The sequence below is a fragment of the Gorilla gorilla genome, chromosome 7 (genome assembly GCF_029281585.2).
Source record: "Gorilla gorilla gorilla isolate KB3781 chromosome 7, NHGRI_mGorGor1-v2.1_pri, whole genome shotgun sequence".
Classification (NCBI taxonomy): Eukaryota; Metazoa; Chordata; class Mammalia; order Primates; family Hominidae; genus Gorilla; species Gorilla gorilla.
Genome location: NC_073231.2, coordinates 38705223 through 38730779, shown reverse-complemented (window position 1 = coordinate 38730779; position 25557 = coordinate 38705223). Strand labels below are relative to the sequence as shown.

At 39.6% G+C, this 25557-nt stretch overlaps 1 protein-coding gene and 1 pseudogene across 1 annotated transcript; both read right to left on the bottom strand.

Moving 5' to 3' along the window:
• Positions 1–43: 43 nt before the first annotated feature.
• LOC101148818 (inositol monophosphatase 1-like) lies at positions 44–4641 on the bottom strand (annotated as a pseudogene).
• Positions 4642–12025: 7384 nt separating this feature from the next.
• On the bottom strand, positions 12026–23459 carry SLC10A5 (solute carrier family 10 member 5). Its single transcript, XM_063708890.1, is given in 10 exon segments — positions 12026–12091; positions 12093–12175; positions 12178–12495; positions 12498–12581; positions 12584–12601; positions 12604–12687; positions 12690–12789; positions 12791–13108; positions 15354–15415; positions 23366–23459. Coding segments are annotated over 10 exon segments (1227 nt in total).
• Positions 23460–25557: the final 2098 nt, after the last annotated feature.

Below are 25557 nucleotides of genomic sequence, written 5' to 3'. Positions count from 1 at the left end.
TGAAGATACATTTACTCTTTCCCAGAAAACGAAAGCAAGGCATTTAATCAACAATACATTTAAAACGACATACCTTCTTATTTACAACAAAGCCAATCGAAACAGCTACAAAAGGAAATCTTAACAAAAGACAAAACACAAATTTACCAAGATAGAACTTATTGTTAATATAGTTACTAAAATTCATCTTTTTGTAATGTAAGTTCTCATAAAATTTTTCCTATAAACAGTCTTATCCCTCCTCCCCACAATATCTAAGATGCAGAACAGTGTGTATTGTATACAACTCCTTGTGTAAATAGGGAAGGGGACGTATTATACACACATACATGCATTCACACAAGATGCCCACACAGGCATGAAACATCTCGGAAAGGATTCATAAGAAATGGATAACAATGGTCACCTGAGAGATGGGTCCTGAGAAACCGGGGACAGAAGTGGCAAGGGTACCTTCTACTGTATGCCATTTCCTATCTTTTGAATATCAAATGCCATAATCTAATGACTGTGAAAATATCTTTTCAAAAAATAAAAGTAAATTTTAAGAAAATTAAAGTGAATTCTTAAAAAGAAAAGAGTCTATTTTCATCATTTTTCCTGCAGCCTGGAGCCTTGGTAGACACAGGTACTGCATTGTTCAGGATTGCTGTCACTTGTCTCTATTCCAACACCAAACCTGTAACTTCACATCTGAATAGTAGACAGTTCACCATTATTTTTACGGTTGCATGACAGTTTAAACACATAGGTTGAAATTTCCGACCCACAAGAGAGTCAAGATCAAGGCAAAATAGGGTCAACATAACTACTACAAATAAAAACCTCTAAATATGAGTTTTTATTTTAACAAAAACAGGATCAAACTATACACACTGTATCATATAATCTTCTCCTCTTACATTACATCATAAGCATCTTTCCACATTTAAAAGATACAACACTATCATGTATATAAAGTCTATAAAACTTTATAGATTTTATCTATTCTGTACATAGTACAGATGTGTACAACTACATGGCAACTTCAAAAGTAACATTGATGGGACGGGTGTGGTGGCTCAAGCCTGTAATCCCAGCACTTTGGGAGGCCAAGGTGGGAGGATCGCTTGAGGCCAGGCATTTGAGACCAGCCTGGGCAATATAGTGAGACCCTATCTCTACAAAAATAAATAAACTAGCTTGGTGTGGTGGCTTGCACCCATAGTCCCAGCTGCTTGGGAGGCTGAGGTGGGAGCATACTTTGAGCCCAGGAGTTCGAGGCTGCAGTGAGCCATGATCTTGCCACTGTACTCCAGCCTGGGTGACAGAGTGTAACCCTGTCTTAAAAAAAAAATAAGTAACATCTATGTGGAATCCCACCATAGTTGGCTACTCATTTTAACTCACATGCGCAATTCCATCAGGCTTTCTTCTAGTGATATCATATACTTAAACTCTGTGCCAGGCACTATACTAAGTTCTTACATAAATGTACCACTCATAGAGTCCCATCAATAAACAATTCTATTAGACAGGTGACATTAATATGGTCTTTTTTAAAACTGAGGCTTAAAAAGATTAACTTGCCCAAAGTCACAAAGTCAATTTAAAAACACCAGAATTCAAGCCTAAGCCTGTTGAACCTAACACTCCTCCAATTTTTAACTGTTTTCTCTTCTGGACTGAACTCATTCTGTATTGACAGCATTCCAATAGTGACCTCATTAGTTTCTTTCTCGATCTCAAAGAAGCAAGATTGTTTGCTTCCATTTTTATATGGCTCCAAGAGTAAGAAAAGAATGGTGAACAGGGCATGCTACTCCACATAAAAAGATCACACCATTAATATTTCTTTACCTCCATATCCGATGAGAAGTCTGCATAATACAATTTGCTCTGTTCACTTTAGATACCCTTTCTTAGAATAAAGATGCATAAACAAAGTGCACAATTCTCTAAAATGTGTATGTTCCCGCACAGAGCACTCTAAAGGGCTATCCAGGTAATATACGAAGAGCAATTGTATTAAAATGTTTAAAACATACCTATGGACAAACTTAGTTGTTCCATCAATAGGGTCAATGATCCATGTAGGGTTGTCAGTTAAGACACCTTTTTCCCCGGCTGCCAGATTCCTCACCAGTGAAACTAAAAGCAAGAAGGACACACTCCTATTAACAATTTCCAAACCATGACATTTCCTAAGCTACACAGTCTTGTATAAAATATAAAAGTCTGCACCCTACTTTTCTATTGTTGCTTCTTTGTCCCTAGAAAGACTGATAACAGTGAGGGGGAAGATGATTTATTTTATTTCACTGAAAGTAAAGTCATGTGAAAAATTACAGAATTCAAAATTTTAAAATGTGGCTGGGCATGGTGGCTCATGCCTGTAATCCCAGCACTTCAGGAGGCCAAGGCGGGTGGATCCCCTGAGGTCGGGAGTTCAAGACCAGCCTGACCAATATGGTGAAACCCCTCTCTACTAAAAATACAAAAATTAGCTGGGCGTGGTATCGTGCACCTGTAGTCCCAGCTACTCAGGAGGCTGAGACAGGAGAATTGCTTGAACCCGTGAGGTGGAGGTTGCAGTGAGCCGAGATCGCACCACTGCACTCTAGCCTGAGTGACAGAGCAAGACTCTGTCTCAAAAAAAAAAAAATTATAAAATATAATAACAGAATAAGTAATGGCATATGCATGGCATGCGCGCGCGCACACACACACACACACACACACACACACCAGACAAGAACAGTTTTTGGAGATGAGAAATCATTAAGGAAATGCCATGATGTTAAAAATGGGTCCAGACACTCTCTAATACTCCCATCAAGAGGCAGAGCCTAATACCCCTTGCCTTGAGTGTAGGCTACACTTGGTAACTTGTTTCTAACTAAATCTTATGGAAATCCCATAAATGGTGCTAGACTTCACTGGTTTTCTTCTTTCCTGTTTTCTTTTCTATTTATTTTCTTTCATTTAAAACTGAACTGTCTTAATAACCACTATCATCATCTTTATTTATCTCTTTTTCTCTTAGCTATAAATATTTTTATTCAGAAGAAATACACTTAGCCATGGCTTTAAACATTTTTTCTTCTCAATGGCTAAAAACACCAGGAATGGCCAATGACATGACTAGGAAGAAGTCCAGAATCACAGTGCTAACAGTTTAGAATGATAATGTTTCTGTTAAATTTCTGTGCCTGTAAAAGAGCTCTAATTTCAGGATTTTCTCGCAGACTTTCTAGAGCTACTGCCACTCTACCATATAAAGAAGTTTACGATACACAGAATGAAACTGAATTTTTAAATCATGCCAACGGCAGACGTTTGTCACGTTAGCTTCCCAGCACCCAACCATTCCTTTTACTATGAAGGAATCCAAATATTCCTCTTTCCTACTCCCTGTCAGCTTGAGCATATGCAAAGCACCTAAACTCAGAAACTGCATATCCCTGCCCAGAATTTGTAATCTTAAACTAATGAGGTAAAGATAAAAGGTTAGTTAGAAAGTATTCAAACCATCAGAGTCAGGAGTGAGGCTACCAGTGGCCTCCTCAGCCATAGCTCCTGTGTTCCCTCAGATATTCCTCCTCCCTCCCATGGTTCTGGCCCAAGGAGCCCACACCCACAACATAAATCCCTTTTCAGCTTAAGCTAACTAAAGTCAATTTCTGTGTCTAAAATCAAAATGCTTGCCTGGTATAAGTAACTCCAACTTAGATTTCATTTTATCATTTGAAATGGAAATAAAAAAATACCTATGAGATGGATACTTTTCCTTTATGGAAGAGATAAGCATTTTTTCAACTTTTTGGTCCGTAGCAGTTACCAAATCAACTGGAGAACTTTTCAGGATAACATTCACTTCATTTTTAAGAGCATCATGAACCACCTAAAAAGGGTTTTTGGTAGGCAAATAGAAAAACATAAGTAATTTTCAATCAAACAAAAAGATAAAACACAAAAATGGTTTAAAACATTCAATCTGACTTTAAATAACATTCCTTAAAGATATTCTTGGCTGGGCACGGTGGCTCACACCTGTAATCCCAGCACTTTGGGAGGTCGAGGCAGGCGGATCACCTGAGGTCGGGAGTTTAAGGCCAGCATGACCAACATGGAGAAACCCCATCTCTACCAAAAACACAAAACTAGCCAGGCATGGTGGCGCATGCCTGTAATCCCAGCTACTCAGGAGGCTGAGGCAGGAGAATCGCTTGAACCCGGCAGGCAGAGGTTGTGGTGAGCCGAGGTCATGCCATTGCACTCCAGCCTGGGCAACAAGAGTGAAACTCCGTCTAAAAAAAAGAAAAAACATATTCTTAAGAATTTCTTATAAAAATGTTTATAACATAAGCCTCCAATAATTATGACCTTTTAGGTACAGAATTATATATTCTAACATCCTATTTTAGCTGCACGACTGTCATCACAAGACGTTTAATGATATAAAATTGAAGTACTCACTATAAAGTGCTTAGTAAAAGGAAAACAAATGCAGACTGAACAAAATACATGTTTTATTTAATAAGGCAACCACACACTTCACACCCATCACATTATGGCTGACAAAGTTTTAATTCATACCTCTCCAGCTTGTCTTGCTAGGGTTACTGCATAATCCATGCATTCCTGCCAAGGATCAGCCATCTTCTGAAAATATTTAACACATGTCAGCACAAAGTAGTTAGAATTCTCTAAAAGTCTTAATTATAGAATAGTTTTTTCACAAAAAAACATCTTAATTAGCAACAGACTTTCATTTCGAATTTACCCCCTGCCCTATTCCAGAGTTCAATTTTTTTTCCAAGATTTACTCCTAGACCAATTAAAGAACATTTTCTACCTGGATTACTTCACTACTAATACAGAAATATACGAAAAAAATTCTATTAAATTATCTCCAAATGTGTCCATACCAAAACACATTAAAAAACAAAACACACTCTCTGGTGCACGCCTCCAAGATAACAAAGAAAAGAGGGAACAACGGTTGTACCAAAAAAGGGCTGCAGCCACGTGCAGCCTATTCCCAGCACAAACTGTAACCAATGCATGCCCAAGGACAAGGCCATTAAGAAATTCGACATTCGGAACATAGTGGAGGCCACAGCAGTCAGGGACATTTCTGAAGCAAGCATCTTCGAAGCCTATTTGCTTCCCGAACTGTATGTGAAGCTGCATTACTGTGTGAGTTGTGCAATTCACAGCAAAGTAGTCAGGAACCGATCCTGTGAAGCCCGCAAGGATTGAACACCCCTACCCTGATTTAGACCTGCAGGTGCTGCCCCACGACCCCCACCAAAGCCCATGTAAGGAGCTGAGTCAAAGACTGAAGAAGGACTATTCTATGGAGAAAAATAAAATAAAAATTGTCCTTAATATTGCATGTTGAGTGTATCTGTGCCAGATAGGGTGGGGATTCTGTGGGCGTTAGACCAAGTGAGAAGTGACACATAGTATTTTCATGAGAAAGAAAGCTTATTCATGTAAATTAAACCTTAATTGTTTGTGGTCATATCCCTGGCCTCGCAATTTGCATAGCTGGGTGAAATAAAAGGAGTTTAGGAAAAAAAAATCAACAACTGGTTTAGGAAATAGAGAAAAAGGACACAAGAAAACATTTTAATAGATAGGTAAATGTCTGGGTGAGGGATAAAGTGAAGATAAAAGAAAGAACACTGGGAATACTGAAATAAGAGAAGTTTTGAAAGGAAGGAACAAAAGGCACATGTACTAACTAAATGCCAGGCAGGCAGGTGCTCTACACAGGAGATGGACTTTTTAATAAGATTATAAAGATCAAGAACTTAAGGCTTAGAGATGAGAACTTCTGTACCCAAGATGATAGAAAGAAATAACACAGTAAGAATTTGAACTGATTTTAAATTCCATTGTTCTTTCTATTATGGCAATCTGAGAAAAGAAAATTCCAGGACCAAAAGAATAATAAAAAAGAAAAAAAATGAAATGTATTACTCTGAAATTAGAGAGGAGAAAAAACAACAACATATATTTGTGTTCTGAAGTGTCCAGCTTTCCACTGACTTCTGAAGACTAGAATAACTCATCAGTGGCTTGATCACACTCTAAAGACTGTACCTAGCACAATGAAGCTTTTTAAGCTGTCAGATTCCAAAAATGTGGCCTCAGTATAAAGCAACCCTAGTTTTGTCTTCTTTACAATTGAGAATAGCTAACATAGAGTTGCATCTTGAAGATACTCAGAAATCCCTATCTTGGGGCTTACATTACAGGAAAAGAGACAGGAGAGGAAAGGAGGGCAAAGGACTAACACAGTGAGTTTCTGCCTGTTGCTTTTTCTTCCTGATAAAGGCATTAAAAAAATTTTTTTTAAGGAGGCCACTCTCTGAGTCATGTAAGTAACTCCTTAGAGATCTTCAAGAATTGTTACCAAGCTTTTTTTTCATTCTGACACTCATTCTGCTCCACTAGTCTTAACAGAACTAGACGTTTTCAAGCTGCACCTGCTTTCCTGCCAGAAATGGCTCAAGCCACTCACAGCACTAATGTCACTTTGACCAATTCTTCAGCGCCTATTTCAAAAGCTACCCTCTCTTCTAGGGATTCTCCACCCAGAAGTCACTATGTGTTTCACCTTTCAATAGATGTTTGCTGAATACCTATTATACCCTATACACTGCACCATGGGGAGGAAAACCAGGTCCCATTCACACTTACTCTCTAGGAGGGGACTCAGATATTAATCAAAAATGCACAGACCACATGCAAAATCATAACCGTAATAATAAAGGCTAAGGAGGAGAAGTGCAATGAGAAGCATCTAACAGGGGAGCTTTCACCTGGACTTAGGCATCAGATCAGGTTTCCCTGAAGACAAGATTAAACCAAGATGAGAAGAACAAGTGAACAGGCATGAACTCACTCAACTGCAGGATGCCTGGTACATGAAGACTAACTGAAGGGCCTAAGTGTGACAGCTCAGACGTCAAGGGAATTAGGAGGGATAAAGCTGGGGAGGAAGTGGGGTCCCTTACAGGGTAGGTCCCTTACAGGTCCTTGTAGGACCTTACAGGTAATGAGGTCCCTTACAGGACTTCAGGGATAAGACTTTGATGGGAGACACTTGAGGAATCACTGCATTGTGGCTACTGAACAGACTGGCAGAAAGTGGGTGGGGGTAGACGGTTAGATGATTTACATTCAGGATGCAGTAGAGCGGAGGAGACCTGATGATTGGCTGAAACCTGGGGAGGGAAGTTTTCTGGTGGAGAAGTTAAGGGAGTCAAGAGATATCTGTTTTGGGAAATAAAATTGGGGAGACTCAGTAACAGATTGGCTATGGAGTATGAGGGAGAGGAAGAGTTCAAGGATGACCAGATTTTCCAGTCTGGCAACTGAATCCATAACGGTCACATCTACTGAATGGGGAGTAACACAAAAAAGAGTCAAGTTTGGGATGTGGGTAAGAGGTTGGAAAACTAAGAGTTCAATTAGCAGAGATACGAGGCCTCCCTGAAATCAAAAGAAGCTGTCAATTATTCAGCTGAATAGATAGATCCTGAGCTCAGAAGAGAGGTTTGGCCTGCAGATATAAACATGTAAGTTACTTGAGTAGACAGCATCTGAGGGCCTGAGTCTGGACTTCATCGGATAGGCATGATTGATAGATAATTGTGTAGGAATATCATCCCACAAAATCTGTATGATCTAACAGTAATAGACCGAGGAAACCCAGTGAGGTCTGTCTGTTCAGATTCTTCTTGGTTCCCCTTTGCAGCATTCCTTCCTCCTGGGTATGGAGCGGGGCCTCTTCCGAAATGGGAGTCTTATGAACTACAATCAGACAAAGATAGGCCAGAGAATTTATTTATAACCAGCTACAAGACACAAAGGTAGGGGAAGATCCTTACCTTGGGGAGAAAAAGCAGCAGATGAAAGGAGGACAGAAGGTCAAAGAGAGAAATTCCATTTTTCTGGGGGCTGCAGTGCCCCGACATTATAACAAAAGACTGTAACAAGGGTTTATGGGAGTTATGAGCCAGTAATGGTGGATGAAAACATATATATGTAATACATTTATTCTGATATACACGTATATATCATATCACAAGTACATTTCTTGATGGAAAGGGGCCGTATTTACTCACTTTCATTTTCCCAAATCCATAAACACCTGAACTGTTTCCTGCTGTTTCTGTCCTGGTCACACCCTTCCCAGCGTGGGAGCCAGGCCATCTTCCTCTCGGCCACCTGTCCCCAGCAGTGCGACTGGCGCTGCCCCATCTCTTACAGTGACTACCTGTAAGTGATCTCTCTGCCATCTGTCGGCCACCTGTCCCTAGCAGCGCGACTGGCGCTGCCAGTCATTCGGGCGCTGCCCCATCACTTACGGTGACTAACTGAGCCTGGGATGCGCCAAGTTTCTCTGAGCTTTTCGGAGTAGGGAAAATGAAAAGCGGCAATGATTCCACAGAAGCTGCCACAGGGATTAAGTGCAGTGGCGTCCGCGAACCGCTACTCCAACATCGGGAGTGTTCCTGGTCACCCCAGGGCAGCTCCAGATAACGTGGCAGGCAAGAGTCACCCAGATGCGGCCTTCGCCCCAGGGGCTGACCGCGCACCGCAGACCGCGCTCGCCCCCGCCCCAGCAGAGAGAAGCGCCGAACCCGGAGAGGGCGAGGGGGGCGGGGAAAACAGAGGCCTCACCTCGAGTAGGCGAGGGGGGCGGGGAAAACAGAGGCCTCACCTCGAGTTGTCCTGCTAGCTGGGTTCCTGGTGCTATCCAGCCTCAGTGCTTTGGGAGGCAGAGGGGCTGCCCGGGACCAAAAGGTCGCCGCTTCTTAAGCCCATCAATGAGGGGGCGTGGTTGCTTTGCTGGGCCCCGCCCCGAGCTGCGCCCTGAGAGGCTCTGCCAGGCCCGGCCCGGGTCTTCACCGGCGCAGGAGCCTCAGATCTGGCCTCTTCTTTCCCAGTTCTGGTTCTTCTAACTTCTTTTCTCTTGCTTGCCCTTTCTTCTCTAAATCTTTTTGAAATTCAATTCCTCTTTATTTTTCTCTTTTCTTCTTTATTCTTCCATTCACTCGCCTTTTCCCATTTCTCTTTCTTTACCCTTTCTCTCATTTTTCCGTAGTACCATTTTGACAAAACACAAATTGGACATATGACTTCGGTTGAGCAGCTTTTATTTGCCAAAGCATTACCTGGTAAACTTATATTAATTTTTTTTTAATAGTCAGTAGCCAGAACTAACTGCCCTTTTTCTCAGTGATGTATTTAGATACCATCTATCGAGGACTTACTATGCTTTCAGCAATTGTGTTTTTATATGCATTATTTTTGTTAAACGTTGCCTGAGGTACGTATAATTAGCTTCATCACACAGATGAAGAAACTGAGGCTCAGAGAAGGTAAATGATTTGTCCTCACACAGGTCACAGGTCACACAGCAAGAGCAGAGCAGTGAAACACACTGACTCCAAAGTGTTGGGGCTCAGAAAACGACACCCCAAAATGAAGGCCTCAGAAGCAGCCTCACAGAAAAAAAGTTATTTGAAGCCTCTTGCCTTCCTGTCTCTGGCCCCACATTCTCCCTCAAGGCTTGCCTTAGAAACTGGAATTCTTCTTCCCCAAGGCAGGTCCTAGAAACCCAAAAATATTATTCTAATCTCCCCAATTTTTCGCATAAAAACAGACCATAAAGAAACTATCCAACCCACTTTTTCTGACTGTAGGTCTCAAGACCCCCATTCCACAGAGGGTCTTGCCCAGTGCACAGAAGGAAGGAATGCACCACAGAGAGGCCAAATAAAATCTAAATAGAAAGGCTTTGCCGGGTTTCCCCACTCAGTGTATTTGCATTACACTATACACTTTTGGTCCAATCCTATTTCTACACAGCTGGTTATACTTTGTTTGAACCTAAACATAAAAATGGACTGTTCCCCTGTATCTTGGGTCTTCATTCTGAAGGCTCCCATGTCACTTAAAACTATGATCAAATAAATTTGTATCCTTCTCTCCTATTAATCTGTCTTTTGTCAGTTGATTTTCAGCAAGCATTCAGAGAACAAAGGGAAATTTTCCCTTTGGTCCTACAAAAGTCCTCACGCAGAGAATGTACGGCACAAGGAGGTTGCATTATACAAGGTACGAGGACTAGTTTATGGTCCTTAAAATGTTTCTTCTTCTTGAAGGGGCAGCATTGTGGTACATACATCATCATCATGCAAAAACTGTTGCACAGATATAAGATGTCCCAGCCACAGCAGGACCAGAAAAGTGAGCTATTTGGCTCCTTGCTTAGGAAGTGATTGTTTCTCTTCATTTAATCAAAGGACAAGATGTTGTCACAATCATGTTGCCAATGAAACACTTCCCAGAGATTAATAATGTGAACTGTGGATCCAATTCCCACACCCCACAAAAAGCAAGAAACTTGTCTTTAATTGTCTAAAGAATGATGCCTTAGGTATCTGGTTTGGATATCTCTATTGCCTATTAAATGATTTTTGTTTTGTTTTAAAGACAAGCTTTCAGAAACTAGCTATTTCGTTCTTCATTGTCAATCATCTTAAAAATCTTGCCAACTGCATGATGACAAGTGTTAATTCATAACTAAATAAAAATTTCCAGGCTTTAGCAGAAATGTCATCCATCATCTTTTAACCTTTTTAAATGAATGTGGTCCCAATGATTTTGCAAAGCTGCTAAAATCAGTATAATCAATTTGAAGCAAGAGAGATTAAATATCACCTATCTTATTCCTTCAAATGATAACGTTTCAAGTTACCTGTGTCAGGTGAGCAAGAAGCCTAGTATTTTTCTAGAGACCTTAGCATCTGCCTCACAATTGTTGTCAGGTAACCTAGATTTTTTCAGTCCAAAGAGGCCGTTCTGCTTCCAAATGCCTACTGAAAGTGAAATGCAAAATCTGTCGGTACACAGGGAAGTCTTAGTGTTCAGATTTGATTGTGGTAAAGCTGCAAATTGGTCTCACAAATCCAAAGGGTCTTTGGTCCAATATTGTGAAAGTAGTTCAGAAAGTTGCAGAGACCTCAGTACAGTATGCACTACCTCTGAGTTCCCAAAGGGGCGGTATCTAAAACTCTGGTCCCATCTGCAGCCACTGTTCCTAACCCTAAGAACATCTGCTGTGCCCAGGTGTTGTCGGGGTCAGGGGACAGCAGCACAAACTCTGCTTCCTGGCATGATGTCCAGCTCCTCACTCTTTCAACCTTCCTTAAGGGAAGCTCCCTCTTGGAGGCCTTTGGTATCCTTTCCTGTCAGCTGACTCCCATCTGTGAGAGAGGTTGTAATTACGCTGAACCTCAGAATGAAAGAGAGGTGAGATCCAATGTCCCTGACACCTCCCCAGACAGCTGAGTGTACACAAGAGAGTTCTAGGGAAGGGTGGCCTTTGTGAAGCCACAAGAAGGTCTGTTATCCTTTCCCAAAGGCAAGGATGACAGTGCTTACTTGGCCTGTATTTGCATAATAAAGAGAGGCCACCACAGGAATGAGTGGGCAATTTCCCTCCCCAGAAATCATGGGCATCTTGTCAACTGCACTTAGTCTTTGGAGTTGACTTCTTTTAAATGACCTCTCTCTTCATTAAAAAAAAAGGTTTAGTTTCTACATGCCATGATATTCTCAGTTAATAGTTAATGATTTAAGTGGACTCTGACCTAATATAATTATATATACACCATGGCAGCTGGTCAGGGGTGGAGTGTCCAGGATAGCTAATAAGATCTTACGTTTTGCTACCATAATAAAGTATCATATTCACCTTGTACTCCATAAAACATTCTCAAACCAACACAACTGAAAAGTTACCGCCTTCCTCTGAACTCCTGTGTAGCGCTCTACTGTTGGAAGCACTCTTTGGATGCTTAACATTTATGGTGTTGGGTGTATATACACATATATTCTTCCTCACCCCATGTCAACTTTTTTATCAGCTCATAAGTGGCTTATGAATGGACATCATTTTAGTTACTCTTTGACTCTCCCACAGTGCCTGAGTAGGAATTCGGCAATGCCTTAATTGTTAAGCTAGGCAATTTCTTTTTCTCTTATCTTCTAAGATAAGGGTACAGCTTTTCTTAGCCTTGTAAGACCAAAAGGAACAGTAACATTTCACATCCAGAACACATGGCTCCTGTAAAAGGAGCCACAGAGGCTAAGTTTGCCTTGGACTTGGAAAAGACAGCTGAATAATGGCCAGGACTAAGAAACTATTTAACAACCAACTTTCAATAGCAACAGTTTTATAAACAAGAAGACACAGCATACAAACTTTAGCAAAAAAGTGCCCAAATGAGAAATGTGAAGCAGGAACTAAGAGACCCAACAAAAGCACCTCTAGTTTGTCTGTTTTTAGAAACATTAATCCCACTCTGAAAGTCAAATAAATCCCTATGAACATTAAAATAAAACTCAGAGGTCTAATTATTCTCTCTAAGAAGTTTGCTCTTTCAGGTATTCTACGCTTGATGACTATTTCAACAGATACTGATAAAGTATGAAAAGGAGTGTTGACACAATTTTAGAAACAGGAATATGAAATGTACCTGACAACCCTAATATCTTACTGTATGTGTAAAATTGACAGGCATCGTGATCGGGGCAATAATGTTAATGTGCAAGTCATCAAAATGGCCAATGTGAAATTTCCGTCTAGAAGCAGAGAAAAGAGACAGCTCCCACCCTTCCTGGGCACGTGCAGGTCATTACAAATCCAAAAGCTTGTGCCTCAGGCAATGCCACAATCTGAGACAAAAGAAATCCACAAAATAGCATAAAAAAAAAACTATGTAACTGCCCCAAGAATTACTGGCAAAGGTCTCTTCAATGCTGTTTGAAACACCTGTAATTCAATATTGCAACTAAATGTGCATTTATTCAACAGTATTAGTAGTAAAATAAGCATTAGGATATTTCTATCAATATGCATTGGTGCCTGGAGAAGACTGTCTTTTTGTCTGAGTACTTTGACTTTCACATTCTTGATTTCTTTAATGAGTCTTTCTTGCCTACCTTCAGAATCCCAGAATTGAATAGTCACATTTGTTTCTCCTTCTTCATCAGTCACCAGATTTATGGTACAGTTTATAACATATGATGATATCTTCTTGGTCAAATAAAGGGTTCAGTTCATCTATAAAAGAGAGACACTACAAAACCGGATTTAAAAAACAAAGTCCAGCTATATGCTGCTTATAACAGACATCCTAAAACAAACAACACAGAAAAGTTGAATATAAAGGGATAAAAACAAGACATAATAGTTAAATATTCACCAAAAGAAGCTAGTGAAATGATATTATTATAATTCAAAATAGGATTTAAGGCAACATTCACAAAGAGCATATAACAATGCAGAAATTCTATGCACCTGATAATACACTACTCAGCAAAACCATTAGAATTATAAGAAAAAAATGAATAAAACCACAATAGTGGGAGATTTTAACACATCTGTCTCAAAAACTGATAGATCAAGTTGACCAAAAACTAGTTAAGTACACACACACACAAGCACACACACATCAATCAATATGTGCATACATATGGACAGAGGGGGACTGCAAATGATAAAGCAAACAGGGCAAAGGTAAATAATTGGTGCATTTGGGTAAAGTCTATGGAAAAGTTATATGTACTATGTTTGGAACTTGCCTGTGTTTTAAATGGTATCAAAATAAAGATCATAAAAAATCACATCCAAATAAGTAAATTAAAAACAGTAAGTTTCCCATCCTATGTGAGGAACTGGAAAAAGAACATCAGATAAAATCTTTTTAAAAAGCAGAGAGAAGGAGATAATACAAGGGCAGAAATTGACCAGGCACAGTAGCTCACGCCTGTAATCCCAACACTTTGGGAGGCCAAGGCTGGTGGATCACCTGAGGTCAGGAGTTCGAGACCAGCTCAGCCAACATGGTGAAACCCTGTCTCGAGAAAAATACAAAAATTAGCCGGGCATGATGGCAAGTGCCTGTAATCCCAGCTACTTGGGAGGCTGAGGTGGGAGAATCACTTGAACTTGGGAGGTGGAGGTTGCAGTGAGCCGAGACTGCGGCACTGCAGTCTAGCCTGGATGACAGAGCGAGACTCCATCTCAAAAAAAAAAAAAAAAAAAAAGTAGAAATTAGTGAAACAGAAAGCAATGAAACAATAGGGGAATAAAACTGATATATGTTTCTTTGAAAAGACTGACAAAAAATAAAGATAAACCTCTAACTGTACTGTTTAAAGGGGAAAGAAAGAAAACTACAAATGACAATTATTAAAAATGAAATGGAATGGCTAAAGACACAATAGAGATTTGGGAATATAAGAGAATAACTTGAACAACTTTATAACATCTTTATAATGGATAAACACATGTATTTACATTTAAGTAGCAATTTTGAATCAATTAATACTTGCAGACTTTCTTTCCAAAAAGATAGCTAATGCCTTTCTTTCCTTTTAATTCCTAGTCTTTATTTATGATTTGACCTGAGTAATATAACAATAGTGATAAAATCCCAAATCAGAGGCACCAAAAAATCCCACTTCAATGTCACCTTTGCCAAACTGGCATTTAGAGGGGGCCTTAAAACTTGTTTTTTCTGATGCAGGATTCATATAAAATCTTTGTATATATTTCTCTAAATATAATTTTTAATACATAATATTTTCACACAATTAAAAATGCAGGTAAGTATACAGTAAAAATCTTCTCCAATGTTTGCCTCCTGCTGAGGCAGAAGAATTGCTTGAATCTGGGAGGCAGAGGTTGCAGTTATCTAAGATTGCACCACTGCACTCCAACCTGGGCAACAAGAGAGAAACTCCATCTCAAAAAAAAAAAAAAAAAAGATGTTATTTGCAAGCCTCATGGTAATTAAATTAAAAAATAAAAAAACTACAAAGTTACACAAAAAATAAAAAGCAAGAAATTAAAACATGCCACCAAAGAAAATCACTTTCATAAAAAGGAAGACAGGAAAGAAGGAAATAATGAAGAGAAGACCACCAAACAACCAGAAAATAAATAAGAAAATGACAGTAATAAATCCTTACCTATTAATAATAACATGGGATATAAATGGACTAAATTCTCCAACCAAAACACAGAGACTAGCTAAATGAATGTTTCAGTATACACTATCATTCCGTGTGATAAATCATGTCAACACAATGAAGGACAAAATCATATGACCATTTTAATTGATGCTTAAAGGCATTTGATAAAACTCAACTATAGGCACCTACATCAAAAAAAGTGAAAAAACTTCCAATAAACAACCTAACAATGCATCTTAAAGAAGTAGAAAAGCTAGTTCATGATAAAAAACCCTCAAAAACTGGGTACACAAGGAACATACCTCAACACAAGAAAAGTCATATACAACAGACCCACAGCTAGTATCAGTCTGAATGAGGAGATCTGAAACAAGAATGCCCACTTTCACCACTATTATTCAATATAGTACTGGAAGTCCTAGCTAGGAGCAATCAGACACGAGAAATAAATAAAGTGTATCCAAATTGGAAAGAAAGATGTCAAATTATCCTTATTTGCAGATGATATGAACTTATATTTGGAAAAACCTAAAGACTCCGCCAAAAAACTATTCAAACTGATAAGCAAATTCAGTAAAGTTTGAGGATAGAAAATCAATATACAATAATCAGTAGCATTCCTATAAGACAATAGCAAACAATATGAAAAAGAAATCAAGAAAGTGATTCCATTTATAATAGCTACAAATAAAATAAAATACCTAGGAATAAATATAACCAAAGATAAAGACAATCTCTCTGTGAAAACTATAAAACATCGATGAAAGAAATTGAAGAGGACACAAAAAATGGAAAAATATTCCATGTTCATGAATTGGAAGAAACAATATTATTAAAATGTTGATGCTACACAGAACAATCTACAAATTCAGTGCAATCCCTATCAAAATATCAATAACATTCTTCACAGAAACAGAAAAAAAACTCTAAAATTAATATGGAACCACAAAAGATCCAGAATAGCCAAAGCAATCCTGAGCAAAAATAACAAAACTAGGGAATCACTTTACATGAAAATTAACTACAGAGCTATAGCAAACAAAACAGCATGGTACTGGCATAAAAACACACACATAGACCAATGGAACAGAAAGGAGCCCAGAAATAAATCCATATATCTACATAGAACTCATTTTCGACAAAGGTGCCAAAAATATATATTAGGGAAAGAACAGTCTCTTTAATAAATGGTGCCCGAAAACTATATTCATATTCAGAAGAATGAAACTAGATCCTTATCTCTTTCCACATACAAAAATCAAATCAGGCCGGGCACGGTGTCTTATGCCTGTAATTCCAACACTTCAGGATGCTGAAGCTGACAGATCACATAAGGCCAGGAATTTGAAACTAGCCTGGCCAACATGGCGAAACCCCATCTCAACTAAAAATACAAAAAATTAGCCACATGTGGTGGTGTGCCACTGCAATCCCAGGGAATGGGGTGGCTTAGGCAGGAGAATCACTTGAACCCAGGAGGCAGAGGCTGCAGTGAGCCAAGATCGCACCACTGCCCTCCAGCTTGGGCAACAGAGCAAGACCCTGCCTAAAAAAAGAAAAACAAAATCAAATCAAAATGGATTAAAGATGTAAATCTGAGACCTCAAGCTATAAAATGGCTGACAGAAAACATTGGGAAGACTCTCTAGGAAATAGGTTTGGGCAATGATTTCTTGAGTAATACCCTATAAGCACAGGCAACTAAAGCAAAAATGGACAAATGGGATCATATCAAGTTAGAAAGCTTCTGCCCAGCAAAAGAAGCAATCAACAAAGTGAAGAGACGCCCACAGAATGGGAGAAAATATTTGCAAACTATTCATCTGACAAGGGATTAATAACCAGAATATATAAGAAGTTCAAACAACTCAAGAGGAAAAAGAATCTAGTAATCCTATATTTTAAATGGGCAAAAGATCTGAAAAGACATTTTCAAAAGAAGACATACAAATGGCAACCAGGTATATAAAAGTGCTCAATATCATTGATTATCAGACAAATGCAAATGAAAACTACAATGGGATACCATCTCACCCCAGTTATATACTTTTATCCAAAAGACAGGCAATAACAAATGCTGGCAAGGATGTGGAGAAAAGGCAACCCTTGTACAGTGTTGGTGGGAATGTAAATTATTAATACAGCCACTATAGAGAACGGTATGGAGCTTCCCCAAAACACTAAAATGGGGCTACCAAATGATCCAGCAATCTGACTGCTAGGCATATACCCAAAAGAGAGGAAATCAGCATATTGAAGCAATATCTTCACTCTTAGATTTATTGTGGTATAATAGCCAAGATTTAGAAGCAAATTATGTGTCCATCACCAGACAAATGGATAAAGAAAATGCAGTACATATACACAATGGAGTATGATTCAGCCATAAAAAAGAATAAGATCCTGTCATTTGCAAGAACTAGAGGACATGGATGGAACTGGAGGACATTATGTTAAGTGAAATAAGCCAGGCACAGAAAGACAAACTTCACATGTTCTTACTCATTTGTGGGCACTAATAATTAAAATAATTGAACTCACAGAGATAGAGAGCAGAATGATGGCTGGGAAGGGTAGAGGGGAGGCAAGGTGAGTGGGGATGGTTAATGGTACAAAAATATAGTTCAGTAGAATAAATAAGATCTAATATTTGATATCACAGTAGGGTTACTTCAGTCAACAATAACTTATAGTACATTTTCAAATAACTAAAAGTGTATCACTGGAATGTTCTTAACACAAAGAAATGATAAGTGAGGTAATAAATGTCCCACTCACCCTGATGTGATTATTATGCATTGTATGCCTACATCAAAACATTTCATGTACCCTATACACGTATATATGTACTATATACCTATAAAAATTAAAAATAGAAAAAAATTAAACATTTTAAAATGAGAAATATGATAAATCCAGAAAAAATATATTTTATTGTAATAATATATGAGTTATTTTCACACTATTACACTAGCAGCAGATGTCACTTTTTCAGATGGCCTTTGTTTCTCTGCCATACTCTCCTGTTTGTGCAAAGACCAACCTAGCACCCAACAGTGTCAAAGCTAAATAAATGTTTGTTGAATGAAAAAAAAAAAGAATACACCAGGTAGTTCCTCAAATTTATTTGACCATGGAGGTAATGTTTTACGAGCTTCTGTCTAGAGAGCCTAATTCTCAACAGAACATATTTAGGGAAATATTGGCTTATAGTATTAAAAACATAATTCAACAAGTAATTATTGAGCATGAATTATATTCTAGCCCTATGGCAATCATTCCATGCTTATAGAAAAGTAGACTAAAGTCCTCATTTCAAGTAGTTTTCAGGCTCTTGGTAAATAAACAACAGGAAATATATAGCAAGTCACAGCGGTTTACACAGAATATAAATGAGCATTTGCCTGAGACAAAATAATTATTTAATATTCAATATAGAGTCTGACATATTTATTCAATGCAAGTGTCTATTCTGGTGACCAGTCACAATTTCATTTTTAAGGATGTAAAATATTTAATAGAGGAGAAGAATCCTTTCTTTCAGTCTAAAGTGTTCCCCAGTGAAATTTGAATTTTACTGTTTCCTCCTCCCACAGAATTGAATAAAACAACTGCCTGACTAAAGAGGAGGTATCTTATGGTTTAACTGATTAAAGCTCCACTACCAAAATAGGGGGAAAAAAACAATCTCTAGAAACAAGTTTCAAACCAAAAATAGGTGTTTTGGATTTTTCATTCCTCAGTTTCTTCAGCCATATCATAAATGTTTAGATTGACAAATATGATCCAAGTAAAATCATCACATAATGATCCCCTTAAATGTCATTTTGTACAGTTAATTTTTGATTATTCTTTGGCACCTGCTAAGCTTCTTTCAAATGAAAAACTATACTCTTGCTGGCACGTTACTGGTGTAATGTCCTGAAATATGTTAATATTATTCATGATTTTGTTCTTAAGTACATTTTAACTGAATTATCTTGAGTTAGGATATAAACAAAATGACTTTGACAAATAAATGTTTGAAAAAAGAAATTGATGTAATTTCTTTAATGTTTATTCTTCTATTACAAAGTTTGAGGAACTATAAGAATCACATTTTGATCATTTCTTTTCGATACTATTAATTTTTTATCTGAGACCATTTAGTTTAACAATCTGCCTAAATCAAAATGTACAGGATAGGTCATTAGGTCTACTCGTTGTTCCATTAATCATCATTTTAAAACAGCTTCGGCCGTGCTTGGGAAAGGCTGACTTGTGTTAACTAATATACGCCCTCTAGTGGATGAAGATGGAGAAGAAAGTATTTGAGTTTTTCACTTAGGGCTAGTTATGAGTTCAATTTCTGAGCACTAATTCTGTTTTCTGGCTTGGATTTCCCCAAAAATGTAACACTTTGAGTCAAGGCATGGTGGCTCATGCCTGTAATCTCAGTACTTTGGAAGGCTGAGGCAGGAGAGTCGCTTGAGGTTAGGAGTTCCAGACCAGCCTGGGCAACATAGTGAGACCCGATCTATACCAAAAATTAAAAAATTAGCCAGGTGTGGTGGCACATGCCAGTAGTCCCAGCTACTTGGGAGGCTGAGACGAGAGGATTGCTTGAGCCCAGAAGGTTGAGGCTGCAGTGAGCCATGATCCCATCACCCACTACACTCCAGCCTGGGCTACAGAGTGAGACCACAATCTCGAAGAAGAAGAAGAAGGAGGAGAAGAAGAAGAAACATTTTCTTATGTTAAATTTACAAAGGCTCCATCAAGTAGTGTATGAATTTTCCTTGTGGTTTAATTTCATCTCCGTTATTGTCTTTTTGTGCCATCATGGTTCTCTTCATCTTTAAAGTCAGTCAGCCAACAAATATTTATTGGATGCCTGCCATGTGCCAGGCATAGCTCTATGCACTTGGGATGTAGCAGTGAGTGAACAAAACAATTTGAAATCCTGTAATTGTAAAATTTAAAACAATATCAGATAATGATCATTGTGTGGTTCCTACATACCAGACCACATAGTTATTTGCAATTATTATTGAATCGAATGCCCAAGAACCCTGTTTGAAAACTGAGGAGCTTAGGCTGGACACCACAGCTCACGCCTGTAATCCCCGCATTTGGGGAGGCTGAGACAGGCGGATCATCTGAGGTCAGGAGTTCGAGACCAGCCTGGCTAACATGGCGAAACCCTGTCTCTACTAAAAATACAAAAATTTGCCGGGCGTGGTGGCGGGTGCCTGTAATCCTGGCTACTAGGGAGGCTGAGGTGGGAGAATCACTTGAACTCGGGAGACAGAGGTTGCAGTGAGCCAAGATTGTGTCATTGCACTCCAGCCTGGGTCACAGGAGCAAAACTCTGTCTCAGGAAAAAAAAAAAAAAAGAAGAAGAAGAGGAAAAGAGAAGAGAGAAGAAGAGGGAGAGGAAGGAGAAGGAGAAGAAGAAGAAGAGGAAGAAGAAGAAGAAGAAGAAGAAGAAGAAGAAGAAGAAGAAGAAGAAGAAGAAGAAGAAGAGGAAGAGGAAGAAGAGGAAGAAGAAGAGGAAGAAGAAGAAGAAGAAGAAGAAGAAGAAGAAGAAGAAGAAGAAGAAGAAGAAGAAGAAGAAAAAGAAGAAGAAGAAGAAGAAGGAGAAGAAAACAACTCAAGTGCTAAGACACTTGCCAAAGATCACACAGAAAATCCGAGCCTTGTGGCCTTGTTTTGAATTTTATTATGGTATTTAAAAAATTTTCCCCTGCAGCTAAAGTGTATGCTCCATGAGGGCAGGGACGGTATCTACTTGTTCATCACCATAACCCTGGGACCTGAAACCTGCCACTGGGTTCTCCAGAAATATCTGGTTAAATGACTTAAGGATAATGAAATAAATGAGCAGAGAGCTGAACTCTGGACTAATTGACACCAAAGCCCTTCTCACCAATGTCTCTACTGCCTGCATGAGTGTCCAGAAAACAGGAAGCAACCCCTTAGTGGATGGCTCAATTGAATTATTTCAGAGCTATATGTCGGTTCCACTTTTTTAAAGAGTAGGAAAAGAAAATGAGTCTAAAATGAGCAAGATCTGATTCTTTAGAAGATTTAAAAATCTTTCGCCAGGCACAATCCCAGTACTTTGGGAGGCCGAGGTGGGCGGATCACCTGAGGTCAGGAGTTGGAGAGCAGCCTGACCAACATGGAGAAACTCCATCTCTATTAAAAATACAAAATTAGCTGGGCATGGGGGTGCATGCCTGTAATCCCAGCTACTCAGGAGGCTGAGGCAGGAGAATCGCTTGAACCCAGGAGGCAGAGATTGCAGTGAGCCGAGATCGCGCCATTGCACTCCAGCCTGGGCAACAAGAGCAAAACTCCATCCATCTCAAAAAAAAAAACAAAAAAAAAATCTTTAAGCAGAATCTCCTTTGCCAATTCTCCTGAGTTTTACCACTAGAGAAAACAGGGAGAAGCCAAAGTGCCTTCATCCATGAAGGAATGTATTCCCCTTAAAGGGCCATTCATGCTCTTCGGCTGGAGAGTGGAGCTGGACAGAATTGAGCTTCCCTTTCACTTGCTGAGAAACCTGCTGTGAGTAGCCTCTCATGCCCGTATAAATGGGTTCATTTCCATGGTAATATTTTGTTATGTATTTTATAGTAGTCATTTCCTTGATCATTATATGCTCTATACCATTATTTGCCACTAACCTAGTGACTTAAGAGTACGATAGCTGTCATTCAGATTTATTAACCTTTCTTTGTATGTTTGAAAGTCATTATGAGTGTACTGGCTTAAGCTAATAGCAGATTAGTAAATATTGAAAGAGTCATCTTGCCATTTGAAGTGTTTTCTGGCTAGAATAAATGTTTGTTCAGGTTGTAGCCCTGCCCAGGTAATCACCAGGTAAAAATGCAGGATCAACTTCCAGTGCTGGAACAAGCAGGATAAATTACTAGGTGCAGGAATGGGTTTTATGGTGGATCTCTCTTAACCTATTATTTAGGTTTATATTTTAAAGGGGAATTATCTATGCTTGCTCCTATTACACTGGACAGAGTAAAACAAACCAAAAGAAGGAAACAGAACAAAGGTTATTTCAGGACAATAGTTATAAAAATAAAACCAAACAGGGTGATCCCAAATATCACAAATCGGGAGGCCTAGCCTGTCATCCAAACTTTATTACAATCACAGGGGTGGTTCTCCTCTCCTTGTTAAGTCTTTTCTGTATGAGGAGTTTTGAAAGATAAATTTGCCAATTGATTCCTTGCAGTTCTTCCTTCGTGTCACCTGATTGTTTTCTCCATAGTCAAATTGTGCTCTTAATTGATAACCAACATCTTAGGTCAAGATATCAGTTCCTGGTGGGTTTAAATGCTTTCAGTCACTTTTATTTTTTATTTTTTATTTTTTTGTGATGGAGTCTCTGTTGCCCAGGCTGGAGTGCAGTGGCTCTATCTCGGCTCACTGCAAGCTCCACCTCCCAGTTCAAGCAATTATCCTGCCTCAGCCTCCTGAGTAGCTGGGATTACGGGCACCTGCCACCATGGTCAGCTAATTTTTTGTATTTTTAGTAGAGATGGGGTTTCACCATGTTGGCCAGGTCTCGAACTCCTGACCTCAAGTGATCTGTCCACCTCGGCCTCCCAAAGTGCTGGGATTATAGGCATGAGCCACCGTGCCCAGCCTCAGTCACTATTTTTATTTTATACATAACAACTTCCTTGACAAGCCTTTCTTCAAGAGGATGGATCCACACTAAGATCCTCTAAGGAGGATCTTTTACCTCTGATATCATCCTTTTGCAATTCTGCAATCACCTCTTTTCCCATAGTGTCAACTATCACCTCAGCAGAAAAATCTCAGTCTTCCTAATTCTCCCTTCCCAAACTCAGGTGGCGATTCCAGCTGCCCTCTGGGCATCTCTACTTGGACTTCCTACTGTTGCTTGAATCTCAACATGCCCCCAAAAGAACTCATCCCCAAATCTGCTCCTGTGTCACCATCTCCCTAATCTTTGCCAAAATCCCATGGATGATATCTCCACGAAGAGTTTTGGATCTGTCCCCATCCTGTGAATTTCTGCTGCCTACAGTCAGGTTTCCATCACTCATTGTTTCTTGGACTACTGTAAATCTTTTAGCTGGCTTCAGTCATTTCCAAATATACCCCTGTCTGCATGCTGCTATTCGACAACCTCTAAATCCTATGTGCTAGCTGCCATCAATCTCTTCACTGCTCCACAGCCTTGAACAGTCCCATGGCAAATTAGAGAGAAACTCCTTAGCCCAGCCTGGCATCCAAGACACTGCACAACAGGTCCCTCCCAAGGGTTCCTTAGACTTACCCTGCATACTCCTTACATCGGAGTTCTCACCCTTCCCTAAACTAACCAGTCCTTCTCTGTCTCCCAGGGTTTTCTCCTGGCGTTTCCCCTTCATGGTATGCCAATCCCCCCTCCAGCTTTCCAGATTTCATCCATTCTTTACGGCCTTAAATTCAAAAACCAACTTTTCCATGAAGTATTTCCAATTCCTCCTGAGAGTTTTCCTTACAAATCTTTTTTGTTTTGTCTGGTTTTGAGACAGAGTCTCACTCTGTTGCCCAGTCTGGACTGCAGTGGTGAGATCACAGCTCACTGCAGCCTCCACTTCGCAGGCTCAGGCAATTCTCCTGCTTAGCATCCTGAGTAGCTGGGACCACAGGCACATACCACCACACCTGGCTAATTTTTAAAACTACTTGCAGAAACAGGCATCTCCCTATGTTGCCCAGGCTAGTTTCAAACTCCTGGGCTCCTACCTCTGCCTCTCAAAGTGCTGGGATTACAGGTATGAGCCACCACACTGGCACCTCCAAATCTTTATAGCAGATAATTGGTCTTATTCCATCAAACTTTCCTTATATTCTTCTTCTTAATATTGTAGCTAATTACATTAAATCATGTATATTAACTGCCAGGTGCTCACTAAATACTGCTTTTATTAACTGTCATTATCCAAAGGGAGAGCACTCAGCCTTCCCATCTCTAGACCCCTGCAGTGCCCTGCCCATACCTTCAGAAAACAGGTGCTCCTAAGATTGGTTGAAATGAAGGACCTTGTCTTTAGGTGGGTCCCTTTGCTTAATACTTATCTCAGAATTTAGAAGCAGTTTAACAATCACTGTGCCGACTGACAGAGCACTAAAGGATATCCTCCATTAGATTAATCAGGCTCTAGGGTTTCAGCTGGACCAAAACAGCCAAATTCTTACCGAATTATGATAAAGCTGCTCTTGGTATGGTGAAGTCCAGCTGACAAGGTTTCAGAACGCATGGAACCATGTTACAAGCAAGTATCCAAAAAAGTGGAAACCCAGCAAATGCAGTCACACCCAACATTTTCAATCCTAAATTCCTAAGGCAGAAAGTGGCATCGGGCTACATCCCCTAATGTCTCCCTCAGGTTAGCTGAGAGGTCTCAAATGTTGATCTCACTGGATCTTCTTCATGGTAATGACTGGGGAGAGTAATACAAGATAAGAAGATCTGGTTTACCTGGCCTGGCCGTAACACATGACCACTTGTCAGATAAATCAAATAGTCTCTCTATGTGGTATTGAGGCAGGAAAATAGGGGCTGGAGGGAGGGAATGTAAGGCCAATTCACACTTCAGCTATAACAGGAAATATCCTCTCCATAGGGCATATGCCTAAATGACTTTGTAACTTTACTTCATCCTCTCCATTTACATAGGGCGTACCGCAAGTAACCAGGGGGATTCTCTCCGGGGTATTTAAACTCCCAAAAATTCTGTAACAGGGCCTTTGAGCCCCTGTGCTCAGGCCCGCTCCCACACGGTGGAGTGTACTTTCATTTTTTACTAAAACCCTCCATTCTTTCCTTGCTTTGCGCATTTTGTCCAATTCTTTGTTCAAGATGCCAAGAACCTGGACACCCTCTACAGTTAACAGTGTAATTCTTAGGCTCAACCCCATTTATGGTGATTCTCACAGGTAGGGTGGTTGTAGTACAGATAGAAAAATGGAAAGTGAATTTCCTCTTATGGAAACATATCAAAACAATCTAGGGGAGGCCTTCACTCCCAGGAATTCTCAGAATTACTCTCTAAAGCTGTTGTAAATTAATGCCTTCGTAGGGATTAGCTAGTAGGTAACAAAGACAACTAAGGTGGAAAGGTTTGTAGCCAAGCAAGAAAGGGCACAAAAGAGGGTAAGGATTTGTCCTATCATCCACATTACTGTTTCACATGAGCTTTCTAGCAAGTACATGTACCGTGAATTGAATGAAGAGCAACAAGGAAGTACAGTTGTTTCTTTTCTTTTCTTTTCTTTTCTTTTCTTTTCTTTTCTTTTCTTTTCTTTTCTTTTCTTTTCTTTTCTTTTGAGACAGAGTCTTGCTCTGTTGCCCAGGCTGGAGTGCAGTGGCACAATCTTGGCTTACTGCAAGCTCAGCCTCCCGGGTTCATGCCATTCTCCTGCCTCAGCCTCCCGAGTGGCTGGGACTACAGGCGCCCGCCACCACTCCCCGCTAATTTT